The sequence below is a fragment of the Helobdella robusta genome (assembly GCF_000326865.2).
Source record: "Helobdella robusta unplaced genomic scaffold HELROscaffold_22, whole genome shotgun sequence".
Lineage (NCBI taxonomy): Eukaryota > Metazoa > Annelida > Clitellata > Rhynchobdellida > Glossiphoniidae > Helobdella > Helobdella robusta.
This window is the reverse complement of record NW_008704170.1, coordinates 735,214-753,174: the sequence shown is the minus strand read 5'-3', so window position 1 is coordinate 753,174 and position 17,961 is coordinate 735,214. Positions and strand designations below refer to the sequence as shown.

The 17,961-nt window shown below is 32.8% G+C and overlaps 3 protein-coding genes across 3 annotated transcripts; all 3 read right to left on the bottom strand.

Moving 5' to 3' along the window:
• Window positions 1-203: 203 nt before the first annotated feature.
• HELRODRAFT_171909 (hypothetical protein) lies at window positions 204-515 on the bottom strand (the record flags this gene model as incomplete). Its single annotated transcript, XM_009018592.1, has 1 exon — window positions 204-515. The coding sequence occupies one exon, from the start codon at window positions 513-515 to the stop codon at window positions 204-206; it is 312 nt and encodes a 103-aa protein (XP_009016840.1).
• Window positions 516-2,749: 2,234 nt separating this feature from the next.
• HELRODRAFT_171908 (hypothetical protein) lies at window positions 2,750-8,797 on the bottom strand (the record flags this gene model as incomplete). Its single annotated transcript, XM_009018591.1, has 10 exons — window positions 2,750-3,027; window positions 3,502-3,699; window positions 3,771-3,992; window positions 5,185-5,325; window positions 5,389-5,583; window positions 5,652-5,840; window positions 6,469-6,551; window positions 7,682-7,862; window positions 7,985-8,211; window positions 8,406-8,797. 10 exons carry the CDS (start codon window positions 8,795-8,797, stop codon window positions 2,750-2,752), a joined length of 2,106 nt encoding a protein of 701 aa, XP_009016839.1.
• Window positions 8,798-9,761: 964 nt separating this feature from the next.
• HELRODRAFT_171907 (hypothetical protein) lies at window positions 9,762-15,256 on the bottom strand (the record flags this gene model as incomplete). Its single annotated transcript, XM_009018590.1, has 9 exons — window positions 9,762-9,784; window positions 10,555-10,761; window positions 10,838-11,145; window positions 11,410-11,459; window positions 11,680-11,771; window positions 12,963-13,193; window positions 13,317-13,460; window positions 13,554-13,742; window positions 15,112-15,256. 9 exons carry the CDS (start codon window positions 15,254-15,256, stop codon window positions 9,762-9,764), a joined length of 1,389 nt encoding a protein of 462 aa, XP_009016838.1.
• Between the last annotated feature and the right edge of the window lie 2,705 nt (window positions 15,257-17,961).

Here is a 17,961-nt window from a genome sequence, read left to right as displayed (position 1 = left end):
TAATTAATTTCTATTAAACCAATGAAATAATTGAAATAAAAATCTGTTAGCGTTAGCGTTAGTTTAGTGAGTAGTTTAATTAATTTATTAGTTAATAAGACAATTAATTAGTTGTTCCTTCAGCTGAATTTTTTTGATAATTCAACTGAGTTAATTAAAATTGTTATTGACAGTTAAATTTTGAGAACAGAGTAATTAAAAACTTATTTATCGTTTTTTGCATAATATTGGCAGCCGGACACTACAGAGAACTTGTTCAATGTTTGATTGAAGAGTTGGCACTGATTGGTGGCATTGAAGAAGTTGTAAGCCACACAGCTGGCTGTTTGTGAACATCTCATTGAACACAACATGAGGGCCTCTAGAAACGAGAACGTGGACCAGCTCCTGTCCTCAATCGCTGGATCGCACGAACAAAAACTTACATTATCTTCTTCAAATTTTTGAAAACAATTAATGTTGGCCACGCTAAATTGTATCTGTGCAATGGCCATCAGCAGTTTCAACTGATTCATAATTGATCTCTGCAATAAGTAAACTATACTGTATTTATAAAAAATTTAGGCGGTAGAAAATTAAAAAAGAATAAAATTGTATCTCTGGAGTCTGAATAAATGGAATAAATTATTTATAGTCCAATCATTGTAATGTCCTTTCTACTCCAACTATAACAGTAACATTTATAATATAATTTTACTTTTTTTTACTATAGTTTTTTGAACAAATTTAATATTTAATCATAATTTTTAAAATAAAATGAGAAGAAACATTTTTTATATGAAATTGGTCCACAAATTCTACATTTATTTCAAAATTTCACATTTCCACCATCATAATACCGGTACGTTTCCTTCAAATGACGTCAGGTTTAGATTTCACGTCAGGATGTTTCATATATCTGAGTAACTACAACATCGCTTACTAGACGTCTGACCATGTACATAAGGGAAGGTTCTATAAAAACACACTTGTAACACACACACACACACACATAATATTGAAACTACAAAAGAAATCCTGGACAACAACTCCAAAATAATATACTGTAATTCCAGCCATTTCCATCTGAAATTAGTTGAAGCCATTCTCACCGGCATAAAACAAGAAGGACAATAAGAAAATATACTAACAACAACAATGGTACCGATGAAGACACTGAAGAATGCAGCATCGACCAAAGAGTAAGTAAATGATGCCAAAGCAATAAAACTAACACTAAAGCAATAAAAAATAGCAACAAGGTAACCAGCCCGAACAAAGAAACCATATCAATAAATAAAGAAGAGAGTAAAATTAACAAAAGTCACCAACAGCAATAAATGCAAATTGCAGGAACATATACAAATTACTGGGTTATACAAATTCCCTATATAAACTGCAACAAGTGCTGAAGATGATTGAAAAATCGAAATAGGTCATATACACTCGAGAATGAATTGGAAAACTCAATGTTATTCTAACTTTAATAAAATAAATAATGACGACAAGAATTAACAAAACAAGAATTATAGTGGTTCAGTAGATATCTCTGTGTAAGAGCCACTGGAACGATTTTGACTAATAATATGGATTTAAAATCCCAATCTTCCATGTCTGACTTTGAACTCCTTCGTCGCAGGAGCTGTTACAGTTTTTTCGTCCAGCTTATTCCAATTTTCGATAACTCTCGAACTGAAAAATTTCTCTTCTATTGTTCCTAACCTTTCTTTGAAAAACTTGTACTGGTGCCCTCTTGTATATCTACTTTCTCTAGATTGGAAGAATAGGAATGAATCTATCTCTTTTTTACTCGTTATAATTTTGTACGTCTGAATGAGAGTTCTCCTAGTCCTACGTTTGTCCAAGGTTGTCCGTCCACATCTCTTCAATCTTTCCTCATATGAAAGTCTTTCACAATTGTTGAGCATCCGGGTTGCCCGTCTTTGAACATTTTCCAACACTTCTACAACTTGGAAGGGGACCTCTATGTATTTGCCCTCAAGATGTACAACAACGAGTTCAGGGGTTTAAGTAAATTTTTTTAAATATTTGAATTGCAACTGTAAAAAAATTATTGAAAAACAATGAAGTTCAACCAAAAATTAAAAACTAATGTTACGTATTAAGCATTGTGCCTTAATGGTGTGTGTGTGTGTGGTGTGTATGTGTGTGTGTGTGGTGTGTAATGTGTGTGTATTCTAAAACGGGACAAGTTGTATGCATCGCAATCATTAATATCTCATACAATAACGCGACAACTAAAATACATGTCATTTTTTGTCGCAAAAATTGTCGTCATCAACATCCTCATTATTTAAATGAAAAACAAACCAATATGAAAATAAATAACAAAACAAAATGCGTGTGCGTGTTGCGTGCTTTAGTGCAAGCCTGAGACGCCCACAAAAACGTGTAACTTGTTTGACCTTGCTGAATCAGATTGACGAATCTTTTACAACATTTCATAAAACATTTTTTTTCATTCAGCATATGCTGGATCGTGCAGATGAATAGTGAGAGGAAGAAGTTTTTAACAGAATGTTTTCACACTAGTCGTTCTTTTTAATGATGATGAATACTTTGTGATCAAAAAGCTAAGATATATTTTTAAAATTTATTTTAATAAATTTTTTAGATAAAATTTTTTGATATTAATCCGTGATTGAAGTTATCTCACGACGAATCATTTTTTCAATTGTCCTTGTCACATCTATTGAGTAGTTCTGTATTAAATAGGTAAAAAATTATACTGAAGATTTTAATCAAGTTTTTAATTTGTAAAATTTGTGAGAAACTTCAACATACCAATAAAATTCTTCCTGCAATAAAATAAACAGCTTCTGCAGTCTGTAGAATCAATAATCCATTTGGCGTTAGGGGAGAAATACGTCAGGAGTTTGGCGTCCTTGTTCCAGATTTGTAGTTTTGCATCAGGCCAGAATGAATCATTGTAGTGGATTTTGTACCAGCCATCGTAATATTCTAAGGTACATTTCCAAGTTTCGTTGGTCAGGATGTAATCATCTGGTGTGCTGGCTATGAAACCACCTAAATCGATGAATTATTATTTTTTGTTTAAAAGCTACGAAAGGTTCTTTGCATAAACTGCAAAAGTTTATAGCTCTCACTGTTTTGGAAAAATGTTTTTCAAAAGTCATTTCTATTTTATGGAAAAATATAATTTAAAAAATATTTCGATTGGGTGGTCAGGACTTATGCTAAAATATATTTTATTCTTATTTGTTTAGATGCTACACGTGTGTAGCTGCTTTATAGCAACCGCGTTTATTTGTGTTATTAAACTGTATTTCCAGAAATATGGACTATAAAATTTACTGATTCTGGTTCGTAGTACTGACTGACATGATGTTTAGCTTTATATGATCTTTATACTACAAATAGTTTAATGAAGTCTTAACACGCCTAAGCCAAGCACCATTAAGACGTAACATTAGTTTTTAACCTTGTTTTTTAATAATTTTTTACAGTTGCATATCAAATATTTAAAAGAAATCTACTAACCAGTGTACTCGTTGTTGTATATCTTGAAGGCAAGCACATGAATGTCACCAACTTCCAAGTTGTAAGAATCAGGCTGGTTCCAATAAACTGCGTTTGGAAAGTTGGAAGCTACAGAAATGTTGTTGCCGTTGAAGTAAAATTCTCTCAGTTCGTTGTCCACAGTTATATTCAGGATATGGTTGGCTAGTAATCCATCAACTGCAATTATAAATATTGATAAGGTTGAAGTGTTTATAAATTATGGAAAGTGAAATTATCTCAAGTTTAACCTCTCTTGAGATAATATTGACAGCCGGGCAGTACAGAGAACTTGTTCAATGTTTGATTGAAGAGTTGGCACTGATTGGTGGCATTGAAGAAGTTGTAAGCCACACAGCTGGCTGTTTGTGAACATCTCATTGAACACAACATGAGGGCCTCTAGAAACGAGAACGTGGACAAGCTCCTGTCCTCAATCGCTGGATCGCACGAACAAAAATTTACCTCATTCTCTAGGAGTTTAGAAAAACATTTCAAAATCGCTAAAACAATATTAATTTGAAAATTCAACAATATAATTAGCATCAAATACATGTTGAAACTATATTTTTTAATCAAAATGCATCCAAATGTTTAACATTTTGAATGAAGAAAAATGTCTTATAAGAATTTGAGTAGAGAAAATATCGATTTTTAGAAGTCATTGCGAAAGAATGAAAATTTACCAAATGTAAAGTCTATTGTTGAGAAATGCTCGGTTGGCAGGTCTCGCTCATTAGCTTTTGTTCGCATTTTTTGCGCGCTTTTTATCGATTGATGACGCTAAGTTGCTTTTTTATAATTTTTGTTTTGTTTTGTTATTACTGAGTGTTATGATGCATGTTTGTCCTCTTACATGCGTGCAAACTACACACGACTGCATTCAAACAGTTAACAAAAAACAATTCAAAAAGTTTGTTTATCAACACAAGCTATCAAGTATTTTATGATCATTTTTTTTTCACTAAATATGTCTTAGAGGTATTTCAAAATCATCTTTGCTCTCTTTTTGAATGACCTTCTAGTCATTGGTTTCATTGTAAGATGGTCATTAGCTCATACTAATAATGTCTCGCTATTGTTGAGAATTTTCTGCCGACAAACACGGAGGAAGTGTGTTTTATTATAGCGAGATTCAAAAATAACTCAATCGATATCCTAAAGAAAAATGAACTATTTCAAATTTATTTCTTTATATTGTCAGCACCTTATGTACATGTTACTCAGTAGTTAGACAACGAAAACCTCGTTGTAAACAAGCTGATTTCAATTTTATTTTACAACACAACAGAAAAATGAACAAACAGCTAAACTCTGGACTAACAATTTTGCTGATTAATGACAAATTAAATTGTTCAAACTCAAAAAATATTTTAGCTTTGTTTCATTAGTTGATGTAATGACGAGATGTAATAAATTTCAAACTTTCAAGTTTGATAAAATCTTTTAATTTTGGAAACATCTTTCCATCTCAACCATTTCTGTAAAAATATATTTTATCAACACTTGGTACGATGATGAAAATTATCTTGAGATGTCAACAATGAAATAATTAAAATTTACCAATAAAATTTTTTCTGCAGTAAAAATTGCAGTAGGGACGGTCGTTAAGATGGGTGATCCATTTGGTCATTGAGGAATATAATGAGTTAATGTAAAAGTTACCCTGCCAAACTGATTGTACCGCAGCAGGCCAGAATGAGTCGTTGTAATTGATTTTGTACCAACCGACATAATACTTTTCCGTACATTTCCAAGTTTCGTTTGTCAGGATGTAGTTGTCTGCTGTGCTAGCTATTATACCACCTGTTTATTTGATTATGAATTTTAAAATGGGATAATGAAATAATAATTCTGTTTCAAATTAACCAGAATTTTGGTTGTTATCTGACTTGACGCCAATGACGTATAAATTGCCAATAAGTTGGTATGCATCAGGTTTATCAAAATAATTTGCATTCGGAAAATATAATGGTAAGGATATGTTGTTTCCGTTGAAATAAAATTCTGCCAGTATATCGTCCACAGTTATTGAAAGAATTTTATTGATCTTAGGTCCATCTGCTGTTAATAAAAAATTTGTTAAAAGTGTGTTGATTATTTCAATTATAATTTTTTCGTTTAAAATTCACTTTTTTTGAGATAATATTGACAGCCGGACACTACAGAGAACTTGTTCAATGTTTGATTGAAGAGTTGGCACTGCTTGGTGGCACTGAAGAAGTTGTAAGCCACACAGCTGGCTGTTTGTGAACATCTTATTGAACACAACATGAGGGCCTCTAGAAACGAGAACGTGGACCAGCTCCTGTCCTCAATCGCTGGATCGCACGAACAAAAACTAACATTATCTTCTTTGAAACTACGAAAACACTTTGTATTTGCTTTTATTACATTTAACAAAACCACCGCTTTTAAAAGATTTAATATCATTGTTATTTAATATTTAATTATCTTTAAACTTTTAGAATGTTAACTTTTATATAAAATTTTGGAGAGGCAAAAATATTCGACAACATTTACCATTGGATCATATCTATGAACAGCTCCCACATGAACTGACAAGACATTCTGAACCTGCAAAACCATTCAGCCCCCTTTAAAAAACTTCCATCCTGTGAAACTTCCTGTAAAATAAATAACATCGAATCAACAATGAATGACGCTCAGTTTTTCAATAGTTTCATTCAATAGCTGTAAATCATTCACCGGAAACACTAACAATTTTCGTTGTTTCACAAACAATGTCTTGGACACAGACAATGGACAAAAATTCCCAACCATTCAAAATCATTATTAATTTATTCTTTAGTCGTCAAAATTCAAGTCATTGGGATAAAAAAGGCCAAATACTTATTTCCATTCGCATTAGTTTTTTTCCTGATCAATATATAAATATGCAAGGCTTGAACAATGATGAAATGCTAATAAGGTTTTTGTTCCTTGTACCTGCTATGAGTGAAAGTGTCTTTACGTGGAGTCGATCGAACGTTAAAAAGAAATGTAATTGTGTCTGATTGTTGCTTGTGTGTCTGTGTGTGCGTGTGTTTGCGCGTGTGTATGTGTTTGCGAGTGTGTGCGCGCGTGTGTGGTGTGTGCGTTAAAATTCACGTTATAAATAACATCATGTAATCTATCTTCCTAATTGCAACTCGCACTTTTTTATCTTTTAAAGTAGAATTTGTCTTTTGATTGAATAGGCTGTACCAGTACATCTTGGACAGCAGTTTAAACGACCAACCAATAGTTTGAGTGTTTATCAGCATGCATAATTGTTGAAATTTATTCTAAACTTGAAATGAAAATTTACATCTTTAATAATGTTTTACGTTATTGTTTTAAGAATTTAATCATAATGGCATTTACCAAAGAAAATTATACAATTTAACACACCCATTAAAAATGATTTTTTTATCCAAAATGAACATCATACCAAAGAAATTTTGAATTTACAGCGAGTGCATTTTTTAAACAACATTTAAGTTTGATTACAACCTATTCTTTAACGAAAAATAATAATTTTTCAATTTAAAAGTAAAAGTATTGAAATTATTTCAATCGTTTTATGAATATGAAAGTCCAGTTCATGGAGGCGTTTTTCATATCACCATGAACTTTCTCAATTCACCAACTGACACTTGTTTCTGCCGGTCAGATCTGAGTCATATGAAGAGGTAATAAATTATTTTCATAAATATTAGTTTGGTAAATAATATTTAAAGTTAAAACGGTTAGTCCGGTAGCTCAGACGGTAGAAGAGCCGTATCTCGCCAGCCACGTTACTATCGGGCGGTGATCCGATTCAAATGTACCCTGTCAGATATTCAAAAGTCATAAGTAGCATTCGGTGCATCATGATGCAGTGATTGTGCGTTCATACAAAAATTTGTGTGCGTTTGAGTTTGTTTGTGTGCGTGTGTACCTGTGGTGTGTGTTTGTGTGTGTGTAACTTAGTGTATTTAAAATGGCGATAGAGTAGAGTTAAAGTTTGATTGCAACTAAGACAATGAAGAATAAAATGTAATCGACTAAGCATTTGCTAAAACTGCATAATAAACAACAAAAAAATTTTTAACGTACAAATTTATAAAATATTCAACCTAAAAAATTTCTGCAGCAATAGATGGTGCAGGATTTACAATCAGTGGAATCAGTAATCCACCTGGCTGCTAGAGAGAGAGGAGGATAGTAATCCGTGCTGGTTGGCCACATTGCATAGCGAGCAGCAGGCCACATAGAATCATTATAACCGATTTTGTACCAGCCATCGTAATAGTTCATGGTACATTTCCAAGTTTTGTTGGTGAGGATGTAGTTGTCTGCTGTGCTGGCTATGAAACCTCCTGTGGAGAGATTAGTTTTTCAATTTGTCAACTTTAATGTTCAAATTAATCTTGAATTAAAATCGGTTAAAATAAAGAAATGATTTATTACAGCAAAATAACATTTGCAAAACTCTGCCTACCATCAAAAGCGTTTTTGAATGTTTTGAGAGCGATAACATGAACGTTGCCAGTCATGTTGTACGTGTCTGCAATGTTCCACACCTTAGCATTCGGAAAGTTTGATGCAACGGGTATGTTCTTTCCGTTCAAGTAAAATTCAAGGAGCATATTGTCCACGGTGATCGTCAATGGTTTGTTACTTGGGAAGTTTTCTGAATCAAATGGCAAGAAAAGATTTGTTGATCTTCTGGGCGGCGTGATGGTCTAATGGTTAAGGTCGCCTGGTGATGTTTCGCAGTAACCGGGTTCGAATGTGACAAAAAGGTCTCCGCTCATCACGTTTCGTTTGTGATGCGTCGTTTAGCACGTATTCATTTACGATATTTGTGCGCTCTGTTGAGTCCTTTGAACTTTGGAAGAGTGTTATTGACCTTTTTTAACCTGTATTTATTAAATTTATCAGTTAATATGATTAATAACATCCTGAAACCGTCACCTCTCTCGAGATAGTATTGACAGCCGGGCATTACAGAGAACTTGTTCAATGTTTGATTGAAGAGTTGGCACTGATTGGTGGCATTGAAGAAGTTGTAAGCCACACAGCTGGCTGTTTGTGAGCATCTCATTGAACACAACATGAGGGCCTCTAGAAACGAGAACGTGGACAAACTCCTGTCCTCAATCGAATGATCGCACGAACAAAAATCTACATCCCCTTCTTCGAGTCTTCGAAAACAATTTTTCGAACTAATAACACACACTGGCAACTTCATAAAAACACATACCATCAAAAACATAGAGATTGCAATATGGAAGTTCTTTCTTATAGCCATTTGGCATAAATGATCCAGCATTATTTGATTGACTTGACAACTAACATGCTTACAAAAACTAACCACTGACAAGCGATCGAGAAAGTTTTATAGATTTTGTTCAAGCGCACATATTTTTAAATCACTGCATCTTTGACGACTCGAGGGTTATGAATTGTTTTCCGCTTTGTCTTCCGGAATGCAAATAAACATTTCAGAACGAAACAATGATAAAAACTAAAAATAATTTTTCTTTGGTACAGAGAACAAAACAACGTTTTATCTTCATTGATTTACGAATAAACGAGGGAAAGAAAATCGAAAACGCGAATAAAACTATATAAGTCGCCACTGAGGAAAATCAATTTAAAACAAACTGTCTATTCAGCAAAATCTGAAATGGAAAAGTTTTTGAAAAATTGTTTCTCCTCCCAGAAACACTTAATCTTCAAAAATTAAATAATTTAATAAATAAATTAATATTTATAATTGATAACTTTAAAAAATATTTTCGACTATGTAATGAAAACATGCTGATTGTAAAATAAGAAAAAGGTAATAAAAGAGACGTGCCCGACTACAACAAAGTGCAATGATTTTCCAAGAAAAGATTATAACGATACCTGTTACATTTACGTGATAAAAATATAAAGATATAAATATAGTTACCTTAAAAAATGGTGAAAACAATAATAATTGTGTTACATTCACTAGTGCAGAGATAAATTTAAAATTACAAATATCCATTGAAATGAAACAATACTAACTACATTAACATATACGCGGTATCAACGAAATTACAATTTTTAGTAGGTTTTGGGTGTTATTTTATCATAAAATGTGTTTAGTAATAATGAATTGATAAACGTATAAGAAACAACATTTTTAAATTTAAAATGTTTTTCCTTTAAATATATAAAAAGTTTTTGTCAGGAAAAGAAGATATTTTTTAAAATTTAGTTTCTCCGGATATTATTTTTCATATTTAATCGCATCTGCCTAGAAGCTCTGTTTCGAACGAAGAAGTAGGTCATTATTAAATTAAGAATTTTAAAAAATATCTAAGATCTTACAAATAAGACTTTTCCGACAGAAGAATAAACAGCTCTTGCAGTCTGTAGAATCAATAATCCATTTGGCGTTAGGAGAGAAAGATTTCAGGAGTTTGGCGTCCTTGTTCCAGATTTGTAGTTTTGCATCAGGCCAGAGTGAATCATTGTAGTGGATTTTGTACCAGCCATCGTAATATTCTAAGGTACATTTCCAAGTTTCGTTGGTCAGGATGTAATCATCCGGTGTGCTGGCTATGAAACCCCCTAAACAGGTTGAGTTTTTGTTCGTTCAAAGCATAAATATTAAACTCACCAATATGACACATTCATACAGATATATTAACATAAGCTGTCTACGAGATTTAATTTATAATAACGATGAACAAGCGACAAATTTTTAAAGTGGTGTTCATTTTGTTTATACTAAACACGTAGCTATTTCCTTCAAAATTTACCAAATGTTGAAAATAAAGGATAAATAAGTCGATGCAGATGTACAAAAACGTTTACAAATAATATTGTAAGACTAAAATTTAAAAAAAATACAAAAACAATAGTAAATGCTACTATGGACGTTAAAGACAAACAGAGCCAGAACGTGAAAATTCAAAGAATCAAGGCCAACAGTATTGGTACCGGTCGCCAAGTTAGCTTAGTCATTAATACAATAAATTAAGTCAGTTGAACTTTCTGCTTTACTGAATGATAGTTCTGAAGCAGACTAACCTGAAAACTCGTTGTTGTACATCTTGAGGGCAAGCACATGAATGTCACCTTCCAAGTTGTACGAATCGGGTCTGTTCCAATAAACTGCGTTTGGAAAGTTGGAAGCTACAGAAATGTTGTTGCCGTTGAAGTAAAATTCCCTCAGTTCGTTGTCCACAGTAATGTTTATGACATTTCTGGCTATTGATCTATCAGCTATGAATACAACTATTGATAACATTATAGTCTAAAAATTTGGTCAAAAAGATTCAATGAAAAATTTTAAATGGGTTCCATAAATTACCTTCCCTGAGATAGTATTGACAGCCGGGCATTACAGAGAACTTGTTCAATGTTTGATTGAAGAGTTGGCACTGATTGGTGGCATTGAAGAAGTTGTAAGCCACACAGCTGGCTGTATGTGAACATCTCATTGAACACAACATGAGGGCCTCTATAAACGAGAACGTGGACCAGCTCCTGTCCTCAATCGCTGGATCGCACGAACAAAAACTCACATTATCTTCTTCGAGTCTATGGTAACAACCGAAATAAGCAACGTTAATTTTCGCAATTAAGCAACAAATTGAAAGACTTTTCAAAAAGTACATTCTGAAAATTTTTTAGAAAATGTTCTTTTGTGAGGTTACTTTGAAACGACAGTAATGAAATTTCTTCAGTCCAAAAAACAACACTTCAAAATAAGTAATTCATAAGTAAATAGAAAATTCCATGAGCACACTCACAATGTCATCACATCACCAACAAAATTAAAACTTCCACGAATTTAAAATTCATAATTCAAAAACGAAAATGAAAATGAACGAACGAATGAAAATTTAAAAAAAAAATTAAACGTTCATAAATTTATTATACCTGGTGAATTTTTGAACAAAAAAATTTTCAAAGCACTTGTTGAAGCGAGTCTGTATGAATAGAGAAAATTATGAATAATTAATTCATCCATTAAATTTCTCCATCACGGCACTGCCACACGACAACATGGCGAAAATAATCGAATCGAGCACAATTTTTCCATTTTTTTCCATTTTTGATTTTACAAAATATTTAAATCCATTTTTCATATTTTTAGAAAAAGTGGTTTTTGTAAAAATTTGATGTATCTGCACTATTTGACGAAAGTACTTCGTTCATTTTAGCATATTTCTTCGTTGACAAAATAGTTGTATAACCTTGTGCCATTAAAAGTAAAATGTTCTCAATATCTTGTACCACACCTATAGAATGTTATTTGTAAGTTTGGAAATAAATTTTTCTTTTTTTAAAATCAATATCAACATCATATAAAAAGTTTTTTACCTAATTTTGTATTCAGGAACTAAGCAGACAAGCACTATTTAAAAAAACGTTCAATCTTATCGGTAATAAACATTGGGCAAATATTTTGTTAGTTCCATTAGAGCTGCAATAAAGTATTGTTTTACTAATAAATTAAATTTAAAGGCTAAATAATTTGTATAAATGCAAATAAACATAATCTTAAAATTGGTTTCAATAAAACATTGAGATTTCCGCATCAACTGCTCTCCGAAATTTCAGCTTTTGTCGGTGAGGCACTAGCATAACTTCAAATTCTTTTGAGGATCACGCTGAAAATTGATTTTTTTTTAAATGTAAAACTGGAACATCATTGCGAAATGAAAATAATTGTATAGTTTTATTTTTAAAACTAGCAAAAACATGTCAACTTTATTCCATCGTGACTTCAAATCAATCGATTGTATTTTTTTTACAGGCAATATCTGCTCCTAACGCAAAATGAATTTGCATTTACCTATGATTAAAATAATAAAGTTCAATTACATTGAAAATTTTAAAAATCCTTTAATAAATAAGATCCGATCATCTGTCTTCATTAATCCAATACTGATTTCTGACAACTCTTCATATCAGTCAGATCTGAATAATTAATTTGAAAAAAGTTATTTTAGCTACTAAAACATTTTAGCAGCCGACACAGAATTATAAACTGGAATTGCCCTATCGTACCATTTTTATTGTAAGCTTCACATGGGAGCAGGAAGCAAGAAGGATATTCACATCAAACAATCATTCCGTTTTAACATGGAATCATAATTGGCAGATGAATATTTAGGCCTTCAAACAAATTTCTAACAGACAATAGGACATTTTTTTAAATTTTAAATTGGCAAACATTCACCTTGCTGAAATCGTATACAGTTAAATGGAAACAAGACTAATACGGTTAACACGAAAATTCCTACTGCTCGAATAAATTATTATTCTGCGTTTCTTACTGTGTTAACAATTAATTGAAAATAACCTGCACTAAACACTCAATTAGCATATTTTATTTTTAGACACAAAGGCCGCAAAAGTTGAGCAAGTACCACAGTTAAATTTCCCTATCATAACTACTTGGCTGCCAAGAAAAATTGAAAAATTACCTAAAAAACGTTTCCTGCAGTGAAAAATGCACTGCTCGCATTTGTTTGACTCTGTTATCCATTTAGATATCCCAATAGAATTTTGGTAAGAAGAATTTAAGTATTCCTTAGAAGCAGGCCAAAACGAATCATTATAAATTATTTTGTACCATCCGTCTGTATAGTTCATGGAACATTTCCAAGTGCTGTTGGTCAGGATGTAGTTGTCTTGTGATCTGACAGTTACGCCTCCTGTTAGCATCATTTAAATTTGTGTCCAACTAGAGAAAAACTAAATCTAAATCTCTATAACTCTAAAATAATATTAACCCCAAAAAAACTTGTAAATTTTGAGAGCAATAACAAACATGCTACCTTTCAAATGGTAGATGTCTGGTACGGTCCAGTCTTTGACGTGTGAGAAATTTGATGCTATCGAAATGTTTTTGCCATTGATGTAAAATTCTCTCAGTTCATCGTCCACATCATTGGTCATATTCATGTCAAATGCAGATAAATCTGAATTGTTAATGTTTTCAAAAAAAAAAATTAGCAGAAAAGTTATTATCACGCAATGCTCTACTTAGCATCTACATTTATTTTTACTTTAACCTTTCTTGAGATAATAATGGCAGCCGGGCAGTATGGAGAATTTGTTCAATGTTTGATTGAAGAGTTGGCACTGATTGGTGGCACTGAAGAAGTTGTAAGCCACACAGCTGGCTGTTTGTGAACATCTCATTGAACACAACATGAGGGCCTCTAGAAACGAGAACGTGGACCAGCTCCTGTCCTCAATCGCTGGATCGCACGATCAAAAACTTACATTATCTTCTTTGAAACTGCTGAAACAATTTATCTTGGCAACGATCATACATACTTGAAAAGTTATCAGAAAGATTTCTGCACAATACACAACTGACGATTAATGAATTAAAGTTTGAATAGCTTGTTTTCATACAAGTTTAATAAAAAAAAGGTAAACTAACTTATTCTAGAAATATAAATTGCTTACAATGGGCATGCGTGCATGCATACACACGCAACATTTCTACATATAGAAACGATCGCTATTTTGAATCTTGGTTTGCAGAGATGTCAGTGGCGAATCTAAAGGGGGTGCCGGGCTGTTTTTATTATAAATCTGTAAAAGGCAGTTTTTAAACAGAAAAATACTAAACACCAAATTGATCAAAAATATTGGTCTGATAAACAAAAATAAAAATGTTTGCAAGTTTTCCAGCCTAATTTTGGCCACACTAGCAAACATTTGGTAAAAATTTTCCAAACAATGGACCCCCTTAACATTGTCTAGATCCACTACTGTGTGCTGTTAACGTATGCACACGTGCATAATAAAGTAGTCGTGAGTCTTTCTTTCAAAGGCCGGATGTATTTTTAAAAAAGAAAAACAAATTGTTTTTTGTTTGAAAGCTTTTTAGTTGCTTCTTTTCAACATAAAGACAAAAAGTTATTTGGAATATTGAAGGGAAATCTTACAATAGAACGCACGAAGAATAATATAGTAATTTTTTTATTTCTTTCACGACGAAGGTCATCATTTGTCGCTTCATTTGCCAGGTTTGCGTGCAAGATCTATCTATCTATTTATCTACGTTTTGTTTAGCGTTATAAATAGCATCATTGTCATTTGGTTATCATCAATCAATCAATCAATTAGCTTATAAAGCGCTATTTCCGCGATGTTCAACAGCTCCTGTCTTCAATCTCTAGATCACACGAACAAAAACTTACATTACCTTCCCTAAATTTTTCAAAACAGATCATACGCTCAAACCTTATCGACTTACCGAAAGTTTCTGTTATAGTTTGTCTTATCAGACGCTCAAAACTTATCGACTTTCAAATTAATAAATATTCTCAAAAAGACGCTAATTTAGTTTTTGTCATACCAGTCACTCAAACCTTATCGACTTACCGACAGCTTATATAAAACTCCTTAAAAAACAAGCTCAGTCACAAGTTTAGTTTTTGTCATATCTGACGCTAAAATTTTATCGACTTACAAATTTATTATAAAAAATTAATAAATTTTCTAAAAAACATGCTCAGTCACAAGTTTAGTTTTTGTGTCATATCTGATGCTCAAACTTCTCTAAGTCTCATTCTAAATTATTTCCTAAGTACTTATCAGATATATTAATTGAACCTAAGCGTCCCGGTTTACGATTGTCTTCTTGTTCCCACTTCTTTTTAACTCGTGTTAAACACTCTTTTGCTAAATCTGTATTTGCTTTTTTTGGTCCTTTTTTCTGGAACTCTCTACTTAGTTCAGAGCAGATTTCAAGACTCATCTATTTGCAAAATTCACTGATTAGCACTGTTGAACATCGCGGAAATAGCGCTTTAGAAACTAATTAATTGATTGAAAGATCTTAATAAATTCCTCAAAACAACACGTCAGTAACAATCAATCAATCAATCAATCAGTCAGTCAGTCAGTCAGTCAGTCAGTCAGTCAGTCAGTCAGTCAGTCAGTCAGTCAGTCAGTCAGTCAGTCAATCAATCAATCAAATCAGTCAGTCAATTTTGACAATTTTGAGATTTTAGTAAAGAAAGAAAAACACAACAGTTGCTTTTATTTGATACCAATCAAAAATGAAAAATGACAAAAAATTTAAATTTAAAAAACGTCAATTTAAAAAAAATTCGGATTTTAAACAACCAAATATAACACTCCTCGGTAGTTCTCGGAGAACAATCACGCAACATGAACATTTAATAAAAAACAGTTCACAGCATATCATAATGACTAAATCATAATGCCAAACAGAATTATATAAAAAATATATCAGGAAATACCAAAAATTATATAACCAAAATAAAAAAAACCAAAAACCAGTCAACATTTTACAAATAAATAAATAGACATCATTGGAAAAATTGTCCAAAAAGATAAAATTCATGGCGACGACGAGAATAAAATTTAGTTTGTTTTGTTTGTGTGTGTGGTGTGGTGGTGTGAAGCAAATACAAACACATCACAAAAAACTTGTAAGAAGTCGCAAGAATAGTAGTCAGTCACCTACCTACGATTAAATTACTCTCAGGGCCCTAGCTTATCTATAATGATTAGCTCAATTCACCCACCTACATACAAATTTGTATTATTATGTTTTTGAAATTTTACATGTTTTAGGTATTATTTTGTACATATTTTAATTTTTTTATTTTACTTGAAACTTTTTAACTAATGTTAAGCCCTAGCCTACCTACGATCGCTCAACTCATCTCAATCCCTAACTTACCTATGAATTAAATTAAGTCCGGTAAAGAAAATAGAAAGTTGAAGAGAAACATAACAACGAATGAATGGATGTAGTGTACGTGTGTGTTGTATTGGTGCTATTGTAACAAGCCATTGGAAAAAAGTAATAAAAATAATAAATAATAAAGTAACCCTTGTTCGAATTTGAGTACTTTCAAAGGTACGATGGGACAAAAACAAATTTCCCATTAATGTTATCTTCAAATTGTCATCGGAACGACCATCATGAGACCACCACCTGAAACGTGCTGACGCCAACCACAGCCCACCTCTCATCATTCTGTAGAAGTTTTTTATTAGCGTAGTAGTAAATCAAGGAACAAAGGAACGAACGAATAAATGATTAACTGAATGATTGGTTGAATGAATGAATTAACCGATTAATTAACCAATCAATGGTTTAATGAATGAATAGAATGAATGAATGAATCAGTTAATGGAGGAATAATTAGAAAAATAGTGATAAAATGAATGAATGAGAAAAATAAAAAAACGAAACTAAGCCATACTTCAAAAATCGTCGTTGTTGTTTTCCTCGAATTGTCATCGGAACGATCATCATGAGACCACTATCTGAAACGGTCTGATGCCGACCACAGCCCACCTCTCACCATTCTGTAGACAAGTTTTTTTATTAGCGTAGTAGTAAATCAAGGAACAAAGAAACGAACGAATAAATGGATAGAATAAATTAACGAATCAATTAATGGAAGAATAATTTGAAATATTGAGTGATAAAAAGAACGATTGAATGAATAAATGAGAGAAATAAAAAAACGATACTAAAACTTACTTCAAAAATCGTCGTTACTCTAATACATTGCACCGACCATCACCATCTGGTCGGCACACAAGATGTCATCCGAACTTTAGTGTGCCAGTCGAACAGCCAACAAGCTGATTCTTTTTACACCACCATCATCATACGTAAATCATCATGAGACCACCATCTGAAACGTGCTGACGCCCACCACTACCCACCTCTCATCATTCTGTAGACAAAATTTTTTATTAGCGTAGTAGTAAATGAACGTTAGAACCTTAGAAGCAAAAAATAAATTGAAAATAATGGCAGATAAATAATATTTTTAAGTATTAAAGAGAGTAAAATGTAAAAAAAACTTACCGTCGTCCATTCGACAAAGGCAGAATGTTGTCCTCCAAAACTGGTGCCAGTCCTCCTCGAGATTGATAATGAAACAGCCCGTGGAATGGAAAAAGAGGGAGATTCTCATCAGAAAGTTTAGCGGTGCCTGCATCTCAAATTGCTTAATAAAAATAATCCTATCTACCTATTCAATTACCTTAACTAATTTATATTAAAATGTTAATGGTACGATAGTCGAAAGTCCCCCTTCATTCTCCCTCCTTGCACAGAGGTTTACCGACAGCCAGGGCACCGGATAGTAAACCATTGCCGTGCGGATAGTAGACTATCGCGGTGCGGATAGTAAACCATTTGCCGTCCGGAAGCCGTGCGGGTAGTAGACTATGGCCATGCCGCATGGTAAATCATTACCGTGCAGATAGTAAACCATTGCCGTCCGGATAGTAAACCATTGCCGTTTCACCACTGGCCACCAAGGCTTACCTCTGACAAGAGACTTCGAAATTCAGAGTCTATCGGCTATCGTACCCTCAACTTACCTATTTATTACAATTAAGCCCTAGCTTACTTAAAAGTAAAAAACTCAAGAGCCCAATTCATTGGCCTTTCGGCACCCACCCCAC